General features: G+C 38.9%; 2 protein-coding genes across 6 annotated transcripts; one reads left to right on the top strand and one right to left on the bottom strand.

Moving 5' to 3' along the window:
• Positions 1–148: 148 nt before the first annotated feature.
• Positions 149–8506, bottom strand: RB195_003709 (uncharacterized protein; the record flags this gene model as incomplete). 2 transcript variants are annotated; one of them, XM_013447353.2, is made up of 11 exons in its annotated part: positions 149–199; positions 566–691; positions 741–832; positions 1664–1825; positions 2770–2911; positions 2976–3120; positions 4529–4620; positions 5378–5488; positions 6642–6854; positions 6942–7120; positions 8380–8506. In XM_013447353.2, the coding sequence occupies 11 exons, from the start codon at positions 8504–8506 to the stop codon at positions 149–151; spliced, it is 1440 nt and encodes a 479-aa protein (XP_013302807.2). The 2 variants fall into 2 exon arrangements, with proteins under 2 accessions (XP_013302807.2, XP_064057357.1); XM_064201476.1 differs by having other exon boundaries at positions 8380–8422.
• A 4078-nt stretch (positions 8507–12584) lies between these two features.
• On the top strand, positions 12585–14671 carry RB195_003708 (uncharacterized protein; the record flags this gene model as incomplete). Of its 4 annotated transcripts, XM_064201472.1 has the most annotated exons (3): positions 12585–12641; positions 14217–14397; positions 14459–14595. In XM_064201472.1, 3 exons carry the CDS (start codon positions 12585–12587, stop codon positions 14593–14595), a joined length of 375 nt encoding a protein of 124 aa, XP_064057354.1. The 4 variants fall into 4 exon arrangements, with proteins under 4 accessions (XP_064057354.1, XP_064057355.1, XP_064057353.1 ...); XM_064201475.1 differs by lacking the exon at positions 12585–12641 and having other exon boundaries at positions 14226–14340; XM_064201473.1 differs by lacking the exon at positions 12585–12641 and having other exon boundaries at positions 14283–14384; positions 14459–14671.
• Positions 14672–16109: the final 1438 nt, after the last annotated feature.

Below are 16109 nucleotides of genomic sequence, written 5' to 3'. Positions count from 1 at the left end.
TAGGACTAATATGACTAACCCAATATAGTTACTACAGTCATTCAAAAAGAACCTATACAATCACAAACGTCACCAGAATAATAACATTGCAAGATATATAGTGTACTCTGTTTTGTACAGATATCTCTGAGGAACAATTTGGAACCCTTCAGGAAAAGCTGTGAACATCATGAGCTGGAGTGTGCAGCGTTGAGAGAACCTAAATTTACGATGTGAAGAAAGAACGTAAAATTGAAATTAGAGAAATCTATGAAACTACTTCGAAAGAGGTGATAATTTTCAGAAGTTCCCGTAATGAAAGAAGGATCGGCACGAAAAAAAAAACCAAACCACGGAGAGTCCCGAACCTTACGTTAAAATATACACGCATAGGAAAAAAAACTAATACTCGCCAACGAGCCCTTCAAAGAAGAAAATAGGACGGGAAAAAATCGGTGAAAACCCAAACAATCTTATACTCGAAAACATTGGAATGACCTCTACTCTCAATTTTGATGAAGCTTTCAAGGAAAAAAGAAACATCTATCAATAGAAAAAGGATACAGCCGCAAATGCGAAAACTAACCTCATCTAGTCTTTGGAGGTAGTTCATAAAATGAATCTCAATCCAACACGGTGTATCAAGTATTGTTGTTCGACGATAGCTCTTTCCAAAGCCTTTCACAAACGATACACGACATAAGCATAAATTCTGAAATAGTGATAAAGCTACAGCGCTCTATAAACCTAGAAAGACTCACCTGAAGAGCATAAACGTGACGATATCCTTGCATTCTTGCCTCTTCCAACAATTTTTCAAAAGTGGTTTCGTCGAAAATTTCTATTGTTCGACCTGAATGTGAAAGAAATTGCAGTGTATGCTTGTTTATCCCTAACGGGTTTTCTATGCGGACAGTAATGAGATAAATTACGTCCAACATCCATTTCTAGGATTTATTGGACTGCATGACAAAACTTCCACTCCAAAGCTGAAGAAATTTGTCTGACACTCAGGTAGAAGCAAAGAATTTTTGCAATCGCTCCCGTTATTTTGGGACTAGGTAATAGAACTAAGTAAGAAGTAAAATTCATAATACTAGAAGCATTTAGCATGTTGAATCATAGGTGGGATAGGGAACAGCTGGACCCTCCTTGGGTAAAGGGGTCTACCTCATATGGTGCAGCGCAAGTGATGAGGATTCGTTCGCCAGTCGCCCAAAAGTGAAGGGTCGGTGCGCCGGCTCCGGGATGTATAATGCGGCGCGTTGAAACTGAAATAGTCAAAGACGCCGTTTTCTTTTAACGACGATTAGCGGAATCACCCCGGGTCCTGCGATTTACAACGCCATCCCTTGTTTTTCTAACAGATTCTCTCAGCACATCAGATTCGTGGTATGATGCCTTTAATTATTTATTTTGAGCAGTTAATTTAAAAAAAAACTGCTTTTACATACATTTAGTGCTGGTTTTGCCAAGCATAATTTCATAACAACAAAAATATATCAAATGATTAGAGTTAGCTAAAGAGACCCAGGGGTATAGAATAGCGAACTCTTGCCTGCTCAAAGAATTAATTTAAGTAACAGTAATTTCAACGTGGAAGAGAAAACATTCAAAAGAAAGACGTATGCGAAAAACAGTAAGCGATCTAGACTGCTTATTTTAAATTCCAAATCCCACTCACTCTCAACATCATCTCCTTCAATAACTCCAGAAAGTCGATATACAGTCGCTGTATCATCGTTCAATCGTTTGGCATGTAGTGGCGCTTGTACAAAAATTGGTGACTCTCCAAGACATGTGATTGTCGTCCGACCAGCGTCATGCTGCATTTGCATGCCTTTTCCTGAATTTGATCCACACAATACACAATAATACACTCTTGAAAGTCTTTGTTTACGTATTAACGCAAGAAGATGATGAAACTTTCTACTGCCTAATGAAATAGGTAATAGTATTTAAAAGACTAAAAAGAAAAACAGCATTTTGTTTGGACAACTTTCTCAGTGCAAAAAAGAAAAATTCATACTGCCATGCATCGTTTTGAATACATAATAAGGATGATACACCGTGCTGTCATACAAAGTTCTTTTTTTTCCACAAGTTAAGAAATCGAAAATCTTCTGTCTGACGCATGATCGCACACGCAAACTTGGAAAGGGCAGCTGTTATGGCAAATTATACATATTGCTTATCTTGAAGTAAAGAAAAAAGGCCAAATGAAGAAAAAGTCGATTTCGATGGCACTTACGCTTGCAGTCAAAGCATTGTTCCCAAACCATATAGTGCTTGTATCTGTTTTCAAATTAAAAAAAAAAAACTGAAGCCAAAATTAACCCAACGCGAAGGATAACTCCTCATTACGAGAAATAAACATATAGAAGAAAGTTTTCAAAAGTTGTGATTTAAAGGCATCACCCCACGAATCTGAGGTGGTGCAGATTTCAGGTAGATTATTCGTATGCGGTATAGTACATTATGGAAAGGGGTGTGATTCCGTCCATTTCTTGCTAATTGCCGCAAAAAACGGCCCGGAAGATGCGCCGGCGCACAAACCTGGCACGCTCCAGTCGAACTCCCTGTAGAAAATAGTGCGCCAAAACGTCTGAAGACGTATCTTCCGGGGCGTTTTTTTACGGCAATTAGAAAGAAATGGACGGAATCACCCCCCATAGTCTCCCATCCCGTATACGAATACTCCACCTGAAATCTGCACCATCTCAGATTCGTGGGGTGATGCCTTTAATGTCCCGTAATATTCTAAAAATATAGCAGCATGAAGAAACACACCGATCTGTCCTCGCACAGGAATGACACCGGGTTGTCGACTACTGTTACCAAGTGAACCAAGACTGAACCTAGTCGGATCACCAGAACCGCAAAATCCATCCACCCATAAATTAAGCGTGTGACATTTGAACGGAGGTCCTACCTGAAGTCACACTTACACGTCTTTCTGAGAAAAAAAAAACAAAAGAGAGAAGATGGTTACTCACTCTATCTCTGAATTCATAATGTAGAATATTTACTACAACGTTGTCCTCAACCGTACGTTCATTATGACGTGGTGGTCTCTCAACTTCCTCGTCCGAAATCGGCATAACATGCATTGTACGGCATCTCTCATCAGCAATCGATGTGCTAAGCATCTGTTGTAAGGCTCACAGTTTCATTACCTCTTAAGTGTGCTCAACCTTGCTCAACCTACGTTGCACAGTCAATAGATCAACTACTTTAGCATATTCATAGCCACGCAGAGCTCACGTTCCGTATTTGAACGTGAGAGCAGTTGCAATCCGACCCCGATGTGCTAATTTCTTGGCAAACTAGTATTTGCTTCTTCGTGTTTACATGTACTGGACTTAAATAGTAAGCTTACTTAATCCAAAAAACAAGGTAAGGAAGCCCTTAAGTTGACTTCACCGGCTACTCCGAAGAATTGCAAAGAAGGAAAATACCCTTACTAAAAGCACATAGCTCGAAAGCCTATAAAAAGCGGAAAAAGTGGCTTCGTTTTGGTAGCCACATTTGACACAATGGAACAAAAAAGGATAACATATTTCAGTTATGCTTACATCCTCTAACATTCCTCTAACAACTAGCACTTTAAGTTGTTGAGAAAAAAATATAGCAACAAAGTTCTTAAAAATGAAAATAGAAATGAAAAATTTAACGGACAAGAAACGCCGCTCACAACGCATTTAACAAAGCGACGTGGAAAACCGTCGATGAACTTTTTCTCCACAAATAAAACATGAGCTATCGTATAAACAAAGGTTTTTGGACAGCGCAGAAGAACACCAGATTGTCGCAGTAATCCAGATAGTTGCGCCATTGATATATGTATATGCACGCAAAAATTCAACTTGAAAACCTCGTAAAACATGTACTTATTTAAAGTAATGTAGTAATAGAACTAAGCTTGCAAAGTTGTTGTAGTTCTACCAGTGAGTATATGTCAAATTTATAAAAAAAAACAATGTCACACAGTTAAATTTCTTGTCATCCAAGACGAGTGTAGCCAACTGCTATATTTGACTAGGAGCTTGTAGCTGTTTGAGGTATGCTTCTAGATTTAACGGACAGATAGATAGTTAACAATCCCAATAATTTCAAAATATATGCATGAAAATGAAGACTGTCCCAAAAGATATATTTTTTTGAGACACTGCCTGCAAGTTAGCAAAAGAAATCACGATGGATGCAATGAGAAGAATGTTATTGATTCGCGTGACTAAGAGGCAGACCGTGTTGTTTAACATAACACGACCTTCGAAAAAAAAAAACTAAACTAAAACTGCCTACCGTAATCTTTAAAGGGCCGCAAACTTTTTTGGGCAAAGTGTGGCACTTAACAAATGAAGGAAAAGGAACACTTATATATATCGTCTACGCTCTTTTTTCTTTGCACTAACGAACGTCTTCGAATTTGTGAGCAGATTTGGAACGCGAACAGGCTCCAAAGATAACATAAGAAGCAAATTAAAATACATTATATTGGAAGAAACTGAAGAAGCAAATCAAAAGAACAATATTGGAAGAAACTAACACTAATGTGGAAGGTAATCCGGCTCTTACACTCATTGTCTCACCACTTTTCGTGAAAGTTGGCAAAGTTGTAGGTATTAGTTGCGGCGAATTCTGCAAGTGCAAATGTGACGCGAGAAAAAAAAAAACGAACACGAACGTTTTCACATCAACAAGTAAAAAAAGGACTAGCAAAGCAGTTTGAAGTGGAACAAAGAACGAAAACGTTCTTGCTCAATTTTGCAGTATAGTAAAATTTGAGAAAGAAACAATGAAAATCAAAACAATGAAAATTAACTAAGAAAATACAATGTTGTTAGCAGTTTAAAGCATTTTGTTTAACCATTTTCTACAAAACAATATTCGAATATAACTGACAAAAAAGATTGAATCTAGACAAAATCGTTAGTTAACGAACGTTAGAACATCAACGAACAGAATTAGGGTGCGTACCATTTTGCGACATAATTGCCAAATAAATCAATAATCTTGAGCCAATAAAAATAACTTTTAATTTTGCATCATAACATGATGCATCAGCTTGGCCCTGCACACAATTGTACATCAATATGATTTCGTGACGTCTGATAAGCGTTCGTAAACCTCAAAGGATTATGAATTGAAGTAAACGCATTGGTGCATCTCAAGCGGATTGATTAACGTTAAGCACTTTGTCCTTTAATCCTCTAATTTTGCATCAAATCAATATGATTTCTTGATGGGTGCATCCCCACAAGCTGTTTTTCACATCACTCTTCCAACTGTATGAGACATAACTTATAAAAATTCGAACCGATATATGTCAGAGCCGCCACGAACTACTTCTTGGGACTTCATCAGAAAAAAAAGAGAAAATAGAGAAAGAACTCACTTCTGAGTTCAATTCGTTCATCGATTGCGGAAAGGACGTTCTAGCTGCCGTTACAGGGACTGCTGTGGTCGCACTTCGACTTGACGCTGAAGATGAGGTCGACTGCCTGGTCTAGAAAACAAAAACTGGAGAAAAGGTGACAATCGAGAAGACTGGAGGTTATATAACATTTCCTAAAAAGTTAGATCATCTCACATTAGCACAGTTCTATTCATAAATTTTTCAAACCTTTTCTTTAACAAACGTAAAAGACAGCAGTTATAAATAGACAATAAAAAGGATGACTGCGATGGGTGGGGATGGGTTAGAGATAATTCTTTTCAAGGACGGATCTATGGCAGAGATGCCCATTGCAGTGGTAATTTCGCTGGAAAGATCCTCTCAGTAATTTGACGGTCTGTTAGCCGCAAAAGTTGAAGAAAAGACTCAGAAACAAATAGGACTCAATGTAAGACTGCACGCTCCACGGACCAAGGACTATTTTGCAGCAGGCTTCAAAGATTTAGGTTGGTTTGTCAGATCAATTTCCACGTCATCCTATGGTGATGAGTCAGTGAACACAGAAAAACTTTACAGTAATTCTGACTCAGACTTTACTGCACTCCTCGCATCAGAGATAAAAATAATTTGACTTATCTGAAGCTGCAATTTGGCGTTGCACACATTCGAGTCGCATCTACATAATCTTCAAGAGGGGAATCGATTTCTAGGCAATGCAAAAGACGGCGAAACTGTTCCAGCACTGCTAGCATGTACCAACGGTCATGGAAACTTTATTGAATCATTGAAATTCCTTTGAGTGAATGCAACTTCTTTGACAGAAGATGAAGGAAGAAGTGGGATAGACATTAAAGAGTAATTAAGCCTGCTACTAATAAATCAAGCATTCTTAAAGTAGACCTGACAAAGTCTCAATGAGGCTGAGGTAAAATGAGTGTTACCACAACTGGATGAGGGACGCACGGTTTATTAAAGTAGTTCTGGAATTGAAAGACATGTTCATAGAGTTCATGGAGTGGAAAAAAATATTATTTCTCTTCAGTATGTGAAGTGAAGTGAATCTGGACTTTTAAGACCCCATCCCTGAATCATGCTGCTGTTGATGATCTCAATCTTAATTCAACAACAGCATGATTTTTTTGACCACCTGTCTTATCACATTCAAGTCAACAATCGTTAATGTTTAATATAACATCCTATGGACTGTATGTACTGTTATGCTGAGACATTGGCATTTCAGCATTAAAAAAACGCAGCTGCTGACCTGAAGTTCTATATATGTTGGGCCCTGTGACGTGATCGGCGCTGGAACAGGCGGTCTGAGTGGACCCATAGAAGATCCTGCATTAGCACCAAATGGCGAAGCACCACAATGAGTTGGAAGACCAGGGAAGCGCTGAGTAGGATACTGGTGGAAGGAATTTGGACCGGGGTGCCCGGCACCGTATCGACAAGTAGTGGACGTATTTGACACAGACTGTAAAACAACAAAAATCAATACAAGAAACAGAGAAATGTTTTGAGGAAGTTCTTTGAAACCATAAATGTCATTTCTTGTACTGACCTGTGTATTGAAAGGGAGTTCAGTCATGAAATTCGAATTCATTTGGTTCCCTTGGTATGGCGGGTCGTCCGGTGGCAATGGTGCGTCCTCAATCCACTGATTATCGTGAGCCATTGCTCTAGTAGTGTTTGGTGCTGCTATATCGGAAACGTTTCTACCCGACCAATTTTCGCTGGCTCCTGAAAAAAAGAACTGTTTGTGAAGGGTAAAAGTCGATAACGCGCAAGGGCATCACTCGAAAAAAAAAGGAAATTTATTTCGACCGCTCAACCGCGGAAGAACAATACGGTCCGCAGCTGAATCGTATCGTTATTATGCGAAGTCGATAATATAAGATTTCTACGATTTGTAGTTGGATCCAGAAAAACCTTAAAGTAAGCAAAAGTAGGGAAACGAAGCGGCAATTTCGGAATTGGAGCTTTTCCGTTTGGCACATTGATCATTGATTATATCTTATCTCTGCGAACACTGCTGTAACTCGTGATCGCCAGTAGCTCTCCAAAGTCCACAAAGTCCAAGCATCCAACTAACTGCACTTATTATTTTTATTAATCCATTTACATTATATTAATGTAAATGCCTAATCCACTACTGCATTCGTCTATATGTCCGGACTTTTATTAAGCGAGAATGGCGCAGTCAGCAATAGACCAACAGTAATCAACAAAGGGAAAATTAAACACAAGCTGAAGTAACTATGCAAACAGTTAAACAACTGAATACACATTGCGCAACGTCGACAAATTACTGCGACAGTTAAAAAAGTGCATCTGAATTAGGAGTTGATGGTTGGCACGATTCACGAGTCTGCTTATATCAATCAACGGTGAGCAAAAATCAAAACCAGCTCGATTTTTAAGAGTTTTGTATTTTCGTCATCATTCTTGAAAACCTACATACTAATCAAAAAAAGCCATTATCCCCTTGAAGATTTCCCCTTGTCATTAAAACACATTATTAACATCATCAGGTAATGACCGTAACAATATACGCCAATATTTCATTAAAAATGATAGCGTTGTGCATGGAAAACAAAGTTAAAGTTTGCAATAAGATGAGATCTTAGTAATGAAATTTTACATTTCTTTTTGCACAAATAAAATTTGGATAAGATTTTCATTGTGAAAGACTCCTCTGAAAAATTTTAAAAAGCTGTGGAAGAGCGCTACTTCGGCTAACTATGTTTCTGAGTCAATAGATCAATCAAACTCTTTTCAGAACTGAAAAAAGTGCCCATCTGCTGGGAGAGCAACAGTTAGTCTACTAAACAAGGTTTACGGTTTTGAATTACTTCAACACAAAACTCCACTTCACGATAAAGATAATAACATCAAAAACACATTAATACGAGCAACACCTTGGTCACAACGAGAATGCATGGATGTGTGCAACCGAATTTTTAGAAGTTTAAAGAGAAAAAAGTGAATAATTGACGCACCTGTGCTTGAGAACAATATATGTTCAAGATGATCACTATCCATAAGGCCATCATGGACAATTTGATCCATCAATCCTCCCATTCCAAGAAATCCATCGGAATCAGAGGGATTTTCGACTCGATGCATGTTTTCGAGATCTTAACCGGATTATAGAAAGTTATCCGGCAATCGTGTAAATACCTCTTGGAGGGTTTTTGTCTCATAGCACTAAACGGTTTTCAAGTCATAGAGATGAAATGAGGAACAGATCTAACATCTCGAGTATTCGATTTGCATTCACGGTTAGTTTCCCATACATTAGGAGTTCTCGAGCAGGAAATTACATAAGGATTCTTAACAGATAATTGGGAGTAAAGCTATTTGTTGACAACTAGAAGATACAGCCTAAATCAAACTCCTATAAGAAAGATTCAAAACTTCCAGCTCCCCTTAAAATCCACAACACAAGAATAAAAGCTGTTGCTCACGCGTAGACCAAAAAATCAGAGCGATATATTAAGAAAAACAGAGGACACTATCAGAATGTTGTACCACATTTGATCTAAGAAGATCGAAAAATATGCGGATATCTACGTAATCCAGCAAGAAGACCCAGTATCTTTAATGCTAAGCAAATAGATTACATGGAAAATTTGGGAGATCAGCGGCAGGAAACTCCTAAGTAATGAGTCAAAAAATATGAATACGTATTGCTCAGTTCAATGGTGGTATTAATGCTATTTTGGTAAGAATTTCAAGTATAAACTAAATGTTTCCAAAGATGTTTATGAAATCCGTAAATGGGAGCTTGTTCGATCCTGAGATCTACTAACTTACGTGACTAGGATACAGTGCAGAAATATTGTATGAAAGAGTTGTAACTAGTAAGGAAATCACTGAAAATAGGAAAAAAAAATGGAAATTTGAAAGACAGTAGAGTTAGCTTTATTTTCGAGCATAAACTTTAGAAGTAAGTAACAGTTTGAGCTACATTTTTACACTCTTTTCTGCACTAAAGACACTCCTAGTTTTATTAGAGAAAGCATCAGAACTAAAAACTGAGCTGAAAGCATTACTAGTGTAGAGGATACTGCACTGTGCGTGTGTATATATTAGATCTTCTCTTTGAATATAATGCGAATATCCAATCAAACAGAATGGAACTTTAACCAAAATCTGACCACAACATCCATTGATAGAATGCTGAGGAACCATAACGGAACTAGTGGTAACAAAAATGTCGAAAAACTGAGAGGCTGGAAGTTTCCAAACTCACCTTGATCACTTCAGAGGCACGTGAACGCACTCTCCTTCTCGCGTTGTTGATTGAGTTCTTCCTCTCTATGGAAGAAATCCAACGAAGATCACCGAAAATCCAAACTCCACTAAAAAACAGTGACATTGCATACGAGAAATTAGCAAAAAAAAACTCAATACTACAATGAAAACGCACGTCAGGAGTTTTTAGGGAGGTAGTGACGGTAAAAATTAATCGTATTCACAAAACGTCCATCGAAAAATAAAGATAAGGAAGTTGTAGCCAGCGAATCAACTGTAATTGAGCAAGTTTGGGAATGAAGATTATATGGGAAAATGAAAAGAAGAAAAGAAACACACTTTAATTTCATTCATGGTGAAGGTAAATCATCACGAGAATACTTCGTACTGGGGAATGATTACAAAAGTTGCTTATTTCTGTTGAAAATTGTACGCGCTTTAGGACTAGATGTAGAATTTAAGAAAAATAAAGTGGATGGTGCAAACATGTGGTGAGAGGGGCGAGTGTAAGTGATTTAATACTTGGATAATGTGAAAACAACGCTGTGACTGACATGAGCGTGACATCATTGCTGGTAATTCATCGAGCGAACAACATTTTTAAACTAATGTAGTGGTAAAAAAAAACATTTGAAAACCTCCGATTCCAAGGAATTTCGTAGATTAAAGAGGAACACCTTCAAAAATATTGCTGTCCCCTGTTTTCCGCTGACAAATCAGGCGATTTCCGAACATGAAGCGAAAAACAATGAGAGTCGCTCGCTGAAAATGGTCTCCGAACTCGTATAGCTCTGCATGGCAATAACACAGAGCACCAAGCGCTCGTCACATTCGTTGACGATGAAGCCCGAAGGAGGAAAACAACATGGAAATAGAAAAACGTCGAAAATAGACACATATATACCTGGGAGGGGGGGGGGGTAGTTACGCTTTAACTTGCTTTTTTCTCTTAGTAACTTTAGTTTACATGTCATAGATCCTCTAAGACTAATATTTAGACCTTACGGCCTCGATTGATTTGATTATTTACTTCGAGAAATAAGGGCGGCACAAATTGCCCTTATTAAAGTAACAAAAACAATAAATTAATTTGAAATGCTAATCGGATTCATCAGAAGAAAGGGGCCAATTCCCGTATCCAGGTTTTTATCAGAGCAAAAACCTAGAACGAACGTTCACAATTACGACAGATTAGATAAGGTTGCTGATTTCAGCAACGTTCATATCAGTTATGTTATTACCGACAAATATCAGAATTGCAATCAATTCTGGGCAAAAAAGTTCCTCAAAAATAAGTCCCGATAAGTTCGGAAGCACCATTCCCCATTAAGTAAATAAAGTAAACATTTGTTCAAAATTACAAATCTGTCAATGATTACTGCTACCAGTTAAAAATGTAATACTAGGGATGTATTAATTAAAAATCTAACTTTTTTTTCTGCATGTTGTTCCCAAAATCCTGGACGTCATCCCAACCAATAAGTCATAGTTGACCTCGCAGAGAAACCAGTGAGGTACATTTTGGGGATATTGCAATGATCATCATTATCAACCACAGTAAATAAAGTATACATTCGTAAACATAAAAACTATTTCCAAGAATTTAATAAAACTTGATTATAAAAACATGAGGTTCTTGCCACTGTTGTAGTTTTGCTTTATTTTTTCAAATAGGAATTATACAAGTGTTGAGCAATTTATTGGGAGGCCGTATCTAATCCGACGCGTAATTGAGCGAGAACACAGATCGATAGAACTGGTGAAATGCATGAAGCAGTAGCAGTAAACATGGCAGAAGTCATTGATTAAAAAAAAAAGATGTCGAACGAAGTTATTGTGCTTATCGCCTTCGTCGTTGAATAAGCGGTCATTCCACCTGATTTCGGCAGATGTTCAAACGGAATATTCGATGAATATTCAATATTTGTGTTCAATTACGAGGACCGGGAGCAGCATATCGAGGCGAGCGATCCAATTAACTGAGCTTAGATCCATGTTTTTAAAAGACTCGGTACGAATTAATGCTAAGAGCTGAAATGAAACCAAATGTCTATTCTCACATAGAGTTCACAGTTTCTTTTGGATTTTTTAAAATTGCTATGGCTTGAAAGAACATTCTCAAAATAAGGAATTTCTCGACGCTGTGAGTCAGAAATATTTCTAATGTAACCAGAAGGAAAATCACCTTACGGTAAGGGATAAATTGGTCTATTTTACATAACAAAATGGTAATATCCCTTTAAAATGTACTGTCCACACTTCATTGGTTACTTTAGTGGGTCAACTATGACTCATTGGTTGGGATGACGTCCAGAATTCTGCGAACAATATCCAGAACAAAAAGTTGGATTTTTAACAGATACATTCCTAGCAGTAATCATTAATATACGCTGCCATGTTATCCTACCGAGCTAATAGCCACCACATGTTATCGATCGGCGACGTTCTATTACTTATCTGGCGACAAAGAAAAAAAAACAAAAAAAGTGGAACAGAACAACAGAATGGAAATGATGAAGAGAGGCGACAAAAGAAAACAAACGTATTGCGAACAAGGAGGAAACTCCCACACTTTTCTTTTATATGAGAGAAGGCTGTCACTGTTCTTCCTTATAAAATACTTCTTAGCGATTTCTCTTCCTCAAACACACACATATCTCCTTGGACTCTCTACTATTTGCATGTTCGAAATAAACCAACTCAGGAATACACAAGAGGACGACACACACTCCACCTCCCCAAATGCAGGATGGATTCTCTGGAGCCACCCTACCGTAAATCACAGATAGGCGTCGACTAAAATGTGTTCTGTGTGGATTGCCCATACATCGGATTTCATGGTAAAACGCGGTGTGGTGTTCTGAATCCCGAGGATCTTGGTAATAACATGAAACATGTCCATATCAGGTGAATGTTCTGTAACATACAGATTTTTTTTTGTTTTCGAATGGTAGGCGTAGGTTGTTTGCGTGATCCATGGTTTTGCTGTGGGTACCATCAGGAGGTAGGTCAGCCGGGCATAGGATGCGTTCGTGGTAGTGCTCTCAGGTTGTTCTTTGTTTTGCGACGGGGCGCTGTTAAGAAATGAAATGCGTGGTAAGGATCGCGGATACGACCAACCATTCTGGTTTATTAATTAGGTTTAATTTTGCAGTAGTTTTGCAATCTTATGTCATTTCACTTAGCAATGTTTGATAGACAGCTGCATTTGTTGTTAAGGATTCTGGGAATTTTCACGATAGCACTCGGGGCAGGAGTACTAGTCATTCCTTTTTTTATGATGTTTTGTTGCATTAGGTGGAAGAAAAGAAGAGGGTTCAACGCGGGGTGCATAGTTCCGTTACGACTACGAGAAGATGATGAGGATGGGAAGATTTTTATCTAATAAATTTTGTTTTAAAGGCTTTCGTTTGGAGATTCTTATAATACAGTGATGGCCTTGCTAGGATACTTCGTTATGGGTAGGCAGATTATTCTATTCCAGTATTTTGGTTATTACAAAATGTAATTATATTGTAAGCGGAAAGAATGGTAAACGTCGATAGTCTGGGTGGACTGATGGGAGGCAAAGTCGGTGGTAGGTTCAACCTACGTAGGTTTTTAAGGTCTCAACTAACTGGTTTCTTAGAAGACAATAAAATGGCTCATACGGTTTTTATATGATTTCAGGCTAGTTTTGATGAGTAGCGTCATATTCGTACCAATGATAATATGGGGTTCCTCCGATACTTCCTTGTGATATGAAATTGGCCAGGAATCCCGCTCCGACTGGATCAAATAAATTGTGTAGTGCCTTTTGTAGAAGGTGGTTTAGTGGAATATGGAATACTTTATCAGTAATAGGACCTTTGGTCCAAACAACAATGGAATAGTGGCAGGCACCAGCACGAATACGCACACTACCCTGGTCAGCTGGCGTGTTTCCTCTTACATAGTGCGCCATTAAGAGTACACTGAGGACAGTTGAAGCGCTGCCTCTTACACAATCTTACCACGACATTGTGTCACGGAAATATATTTGTAACAATGCATTACGAGGACCGAGATATATGGTAGAGGTTCGGCGGCTATTGCCGAACATAAATAGCGAAGCAGCAAGCGCGATACGTTTGAAGCCGGAGGAAACCACCTTCACCTAAACGAGCTCTATTCAGTGACATCCTTACCGGAAACGTTTTGGTGTGAACTCAAAATATGTTTCAACAAGTGCGATTTGCGCATCGCTAGTGAGCCTCTTCGGATGCCTCGTTATAACCTGAAATTTGCCAAGAATCTCGCATTGATTGAATAGAATATGTTCTATGAAGCCCAAATACTTCACCTTAGACGAGATAAAAATACGAATCTGATAACGTTTGGTGGCAAATTTCTTCCCCTATCGCTGCCGATATTACGTCTACTCAACAATGTTATGGGCTCAAGACTAAAAACTCTCAATTTTTGTATCAGTAAATAAGAAATTTAGTGCGCCACTTATTACTTAGTTTATAGAAATGTTGTTTCAGTCTTTCTCGTCTTGTTCTTTTTTGTCTTGTTAAGTGTGGCGTGAAAAATTGTTGAATTTCACGGAAAAATCTAGAGGAAGGATATGAGATCAGTTGATCGAAGTGACAGCAACATCGCGGGAATGCGAAATATATGCATAATGGTAAGGTCGACCGAATGTGGATTCGCTGTTAAGGAATACCGGCTTGCACGTCGCCGTGAGTTATCAGTGGTGTGTCGCATGCTTATACGTCTAGCCAAGGTAAAAGCAAACAGTAAGGCCATCAGCCGTGCTCACTCTAAATGTTTCTAACTTGAAATAAAATGGAATTCTAGAGAACGATAGTTCAAGCAAAGTGGACGAAGCACCCACTGCTGACACTTTCGCAGCACTCTGCAGGCCAGTTACAATTCTGCGTGGAATGCTCCCGAAGAGCACCAGGCAGTGTAGGGCTAAAAGGAAATGGCTTTGAAGCAGCCTGCATGGGATCTGGGGTCACGGAAAGTGCACCAAAAGGGAGGGTTCTCCTTGCCCATATGACTAAATAGAATACTGGTGGTGTCTGATTCCCCGATAGTTTGAAAGCTGTAATTGTGTTCTAGTTATTACTCAGAAGTAGTTGTTATTATCTGATTTGTTATTGCTACTGACATCGTTTTCTGTAGAACGAAACATTCATTACTGTTTCCGTTAAACCTCTTTTCATGCATCGTGTATGTATTTTTAAGTATTCCTTTCTGTTTAGTAGTTGTTGAAGTGATATTGTTGCTAAGTGTCTTTACGCGTCTAGTTTGTATACTACGAAATTGTAAATTTTGTACTTACACTTCGTTAATTCTCAATTGTACACTACTGGTTCAAAGAACGCTCCACAAGGTCTTGTCAGTCAATGCACTCTACGATCACATATGACCCTAATAAAAGTCCATAGTAGTATGGTAAACACACGTGACGCATGTTAACAAAAACAAATGATCAAAGTACGTGTGAAGTGTTCGCTATTGAAAGTGTTCCTGAAAAAGGGTCGTTGGGTTATAAAACATCAATACATGCCATAAAATAGTAGAATACATTATAGAGCAGCAAGATACCAGAAAAAGTCATAACTGCGACACCAATTACCTGTAAAAGCGAGAGGGCTCACATATGCGTTAAAGGCGTCACCCCACGAATCTGGAGTGGTACGGATTTCCGGTGGAGTATTCGTATACGGGGTCGTAGATTATGGGAAGGAGGGTAATTCTGTTCATTTCTTCCTCATTGCCCTAGAAAACGGCTTTGAGTGTTCCGGGGCACTATTTCCTACCAAGAGTTCGGTCGGAGCGCGCCAGCTCGGTGCGGCGCCGCATCTTCCGGGCCGTTTTTTTGCGGCGATTAGGAAGGAATGGTCGGAATCACACCCTCTCCATAATTTACTATCCCGTATACGAATACTCCATATAATACTCTGAAATCCGTACCACCTCAGATTCGTGGGGTGATGCCTTTAAAGGCAGATCAGAAAAGCAAACAGTAATTCAAAAAAAAACCGCACTAGTAGTTCCAATTCTCACTTTAGCGCCTCGCCATGAAATCCAGGGTATGTGATGCGAATGCGAAAACACACATCACATTTTAAAGGCATCACCCCACGAATCTGAGGTGGTGCAGATTTCAGGTGGAGTATTCGTATACAGGATGGGAGACTACGGAGAGGGGGGTGATTCCGTCCATTTCCTCCTAATTGCCGTAAAAAACGGCGAGGAAGATACGGCTTTATTCGTTTTGGCGCACCATTTTGTACAAGAAGTTCGATTGGAGCGCGCCAGTCTTGTGCGGCGCCGCATCTTCCGGGCCGTTTTTTACGGCAATTAGCAAGAAATGGACGGAATCACCTCCCTCTCCGTAGTCTCCCATCCTCTCCCATATACGAATACTCCACCTGAAATCTGCACTACCCCAGATTCGTGGGGTGATGCCTTTAATCGAAGCATATTTTTGGGTTAT

The sequence above is a fragment of the Necator americanus genome, chromosome IV (assembly GCF_031761385.1).
Source record: "Necator americanus strain Aroian chromosome IV, whole genome shotgun sequence".
Taxonomy (NCBI): domain Eukaryota; kingdom Metazoa; phylum Nematoda; class Chromadorea; order Rhabditida; family Ancylostomatidae; genus Necator; species Necator americanus.
The sequence above is the reverse complement of the archived record's forward strand: the minus strand, read 5'-3'. Positions and strand labels throughout refer to the sequence as shown.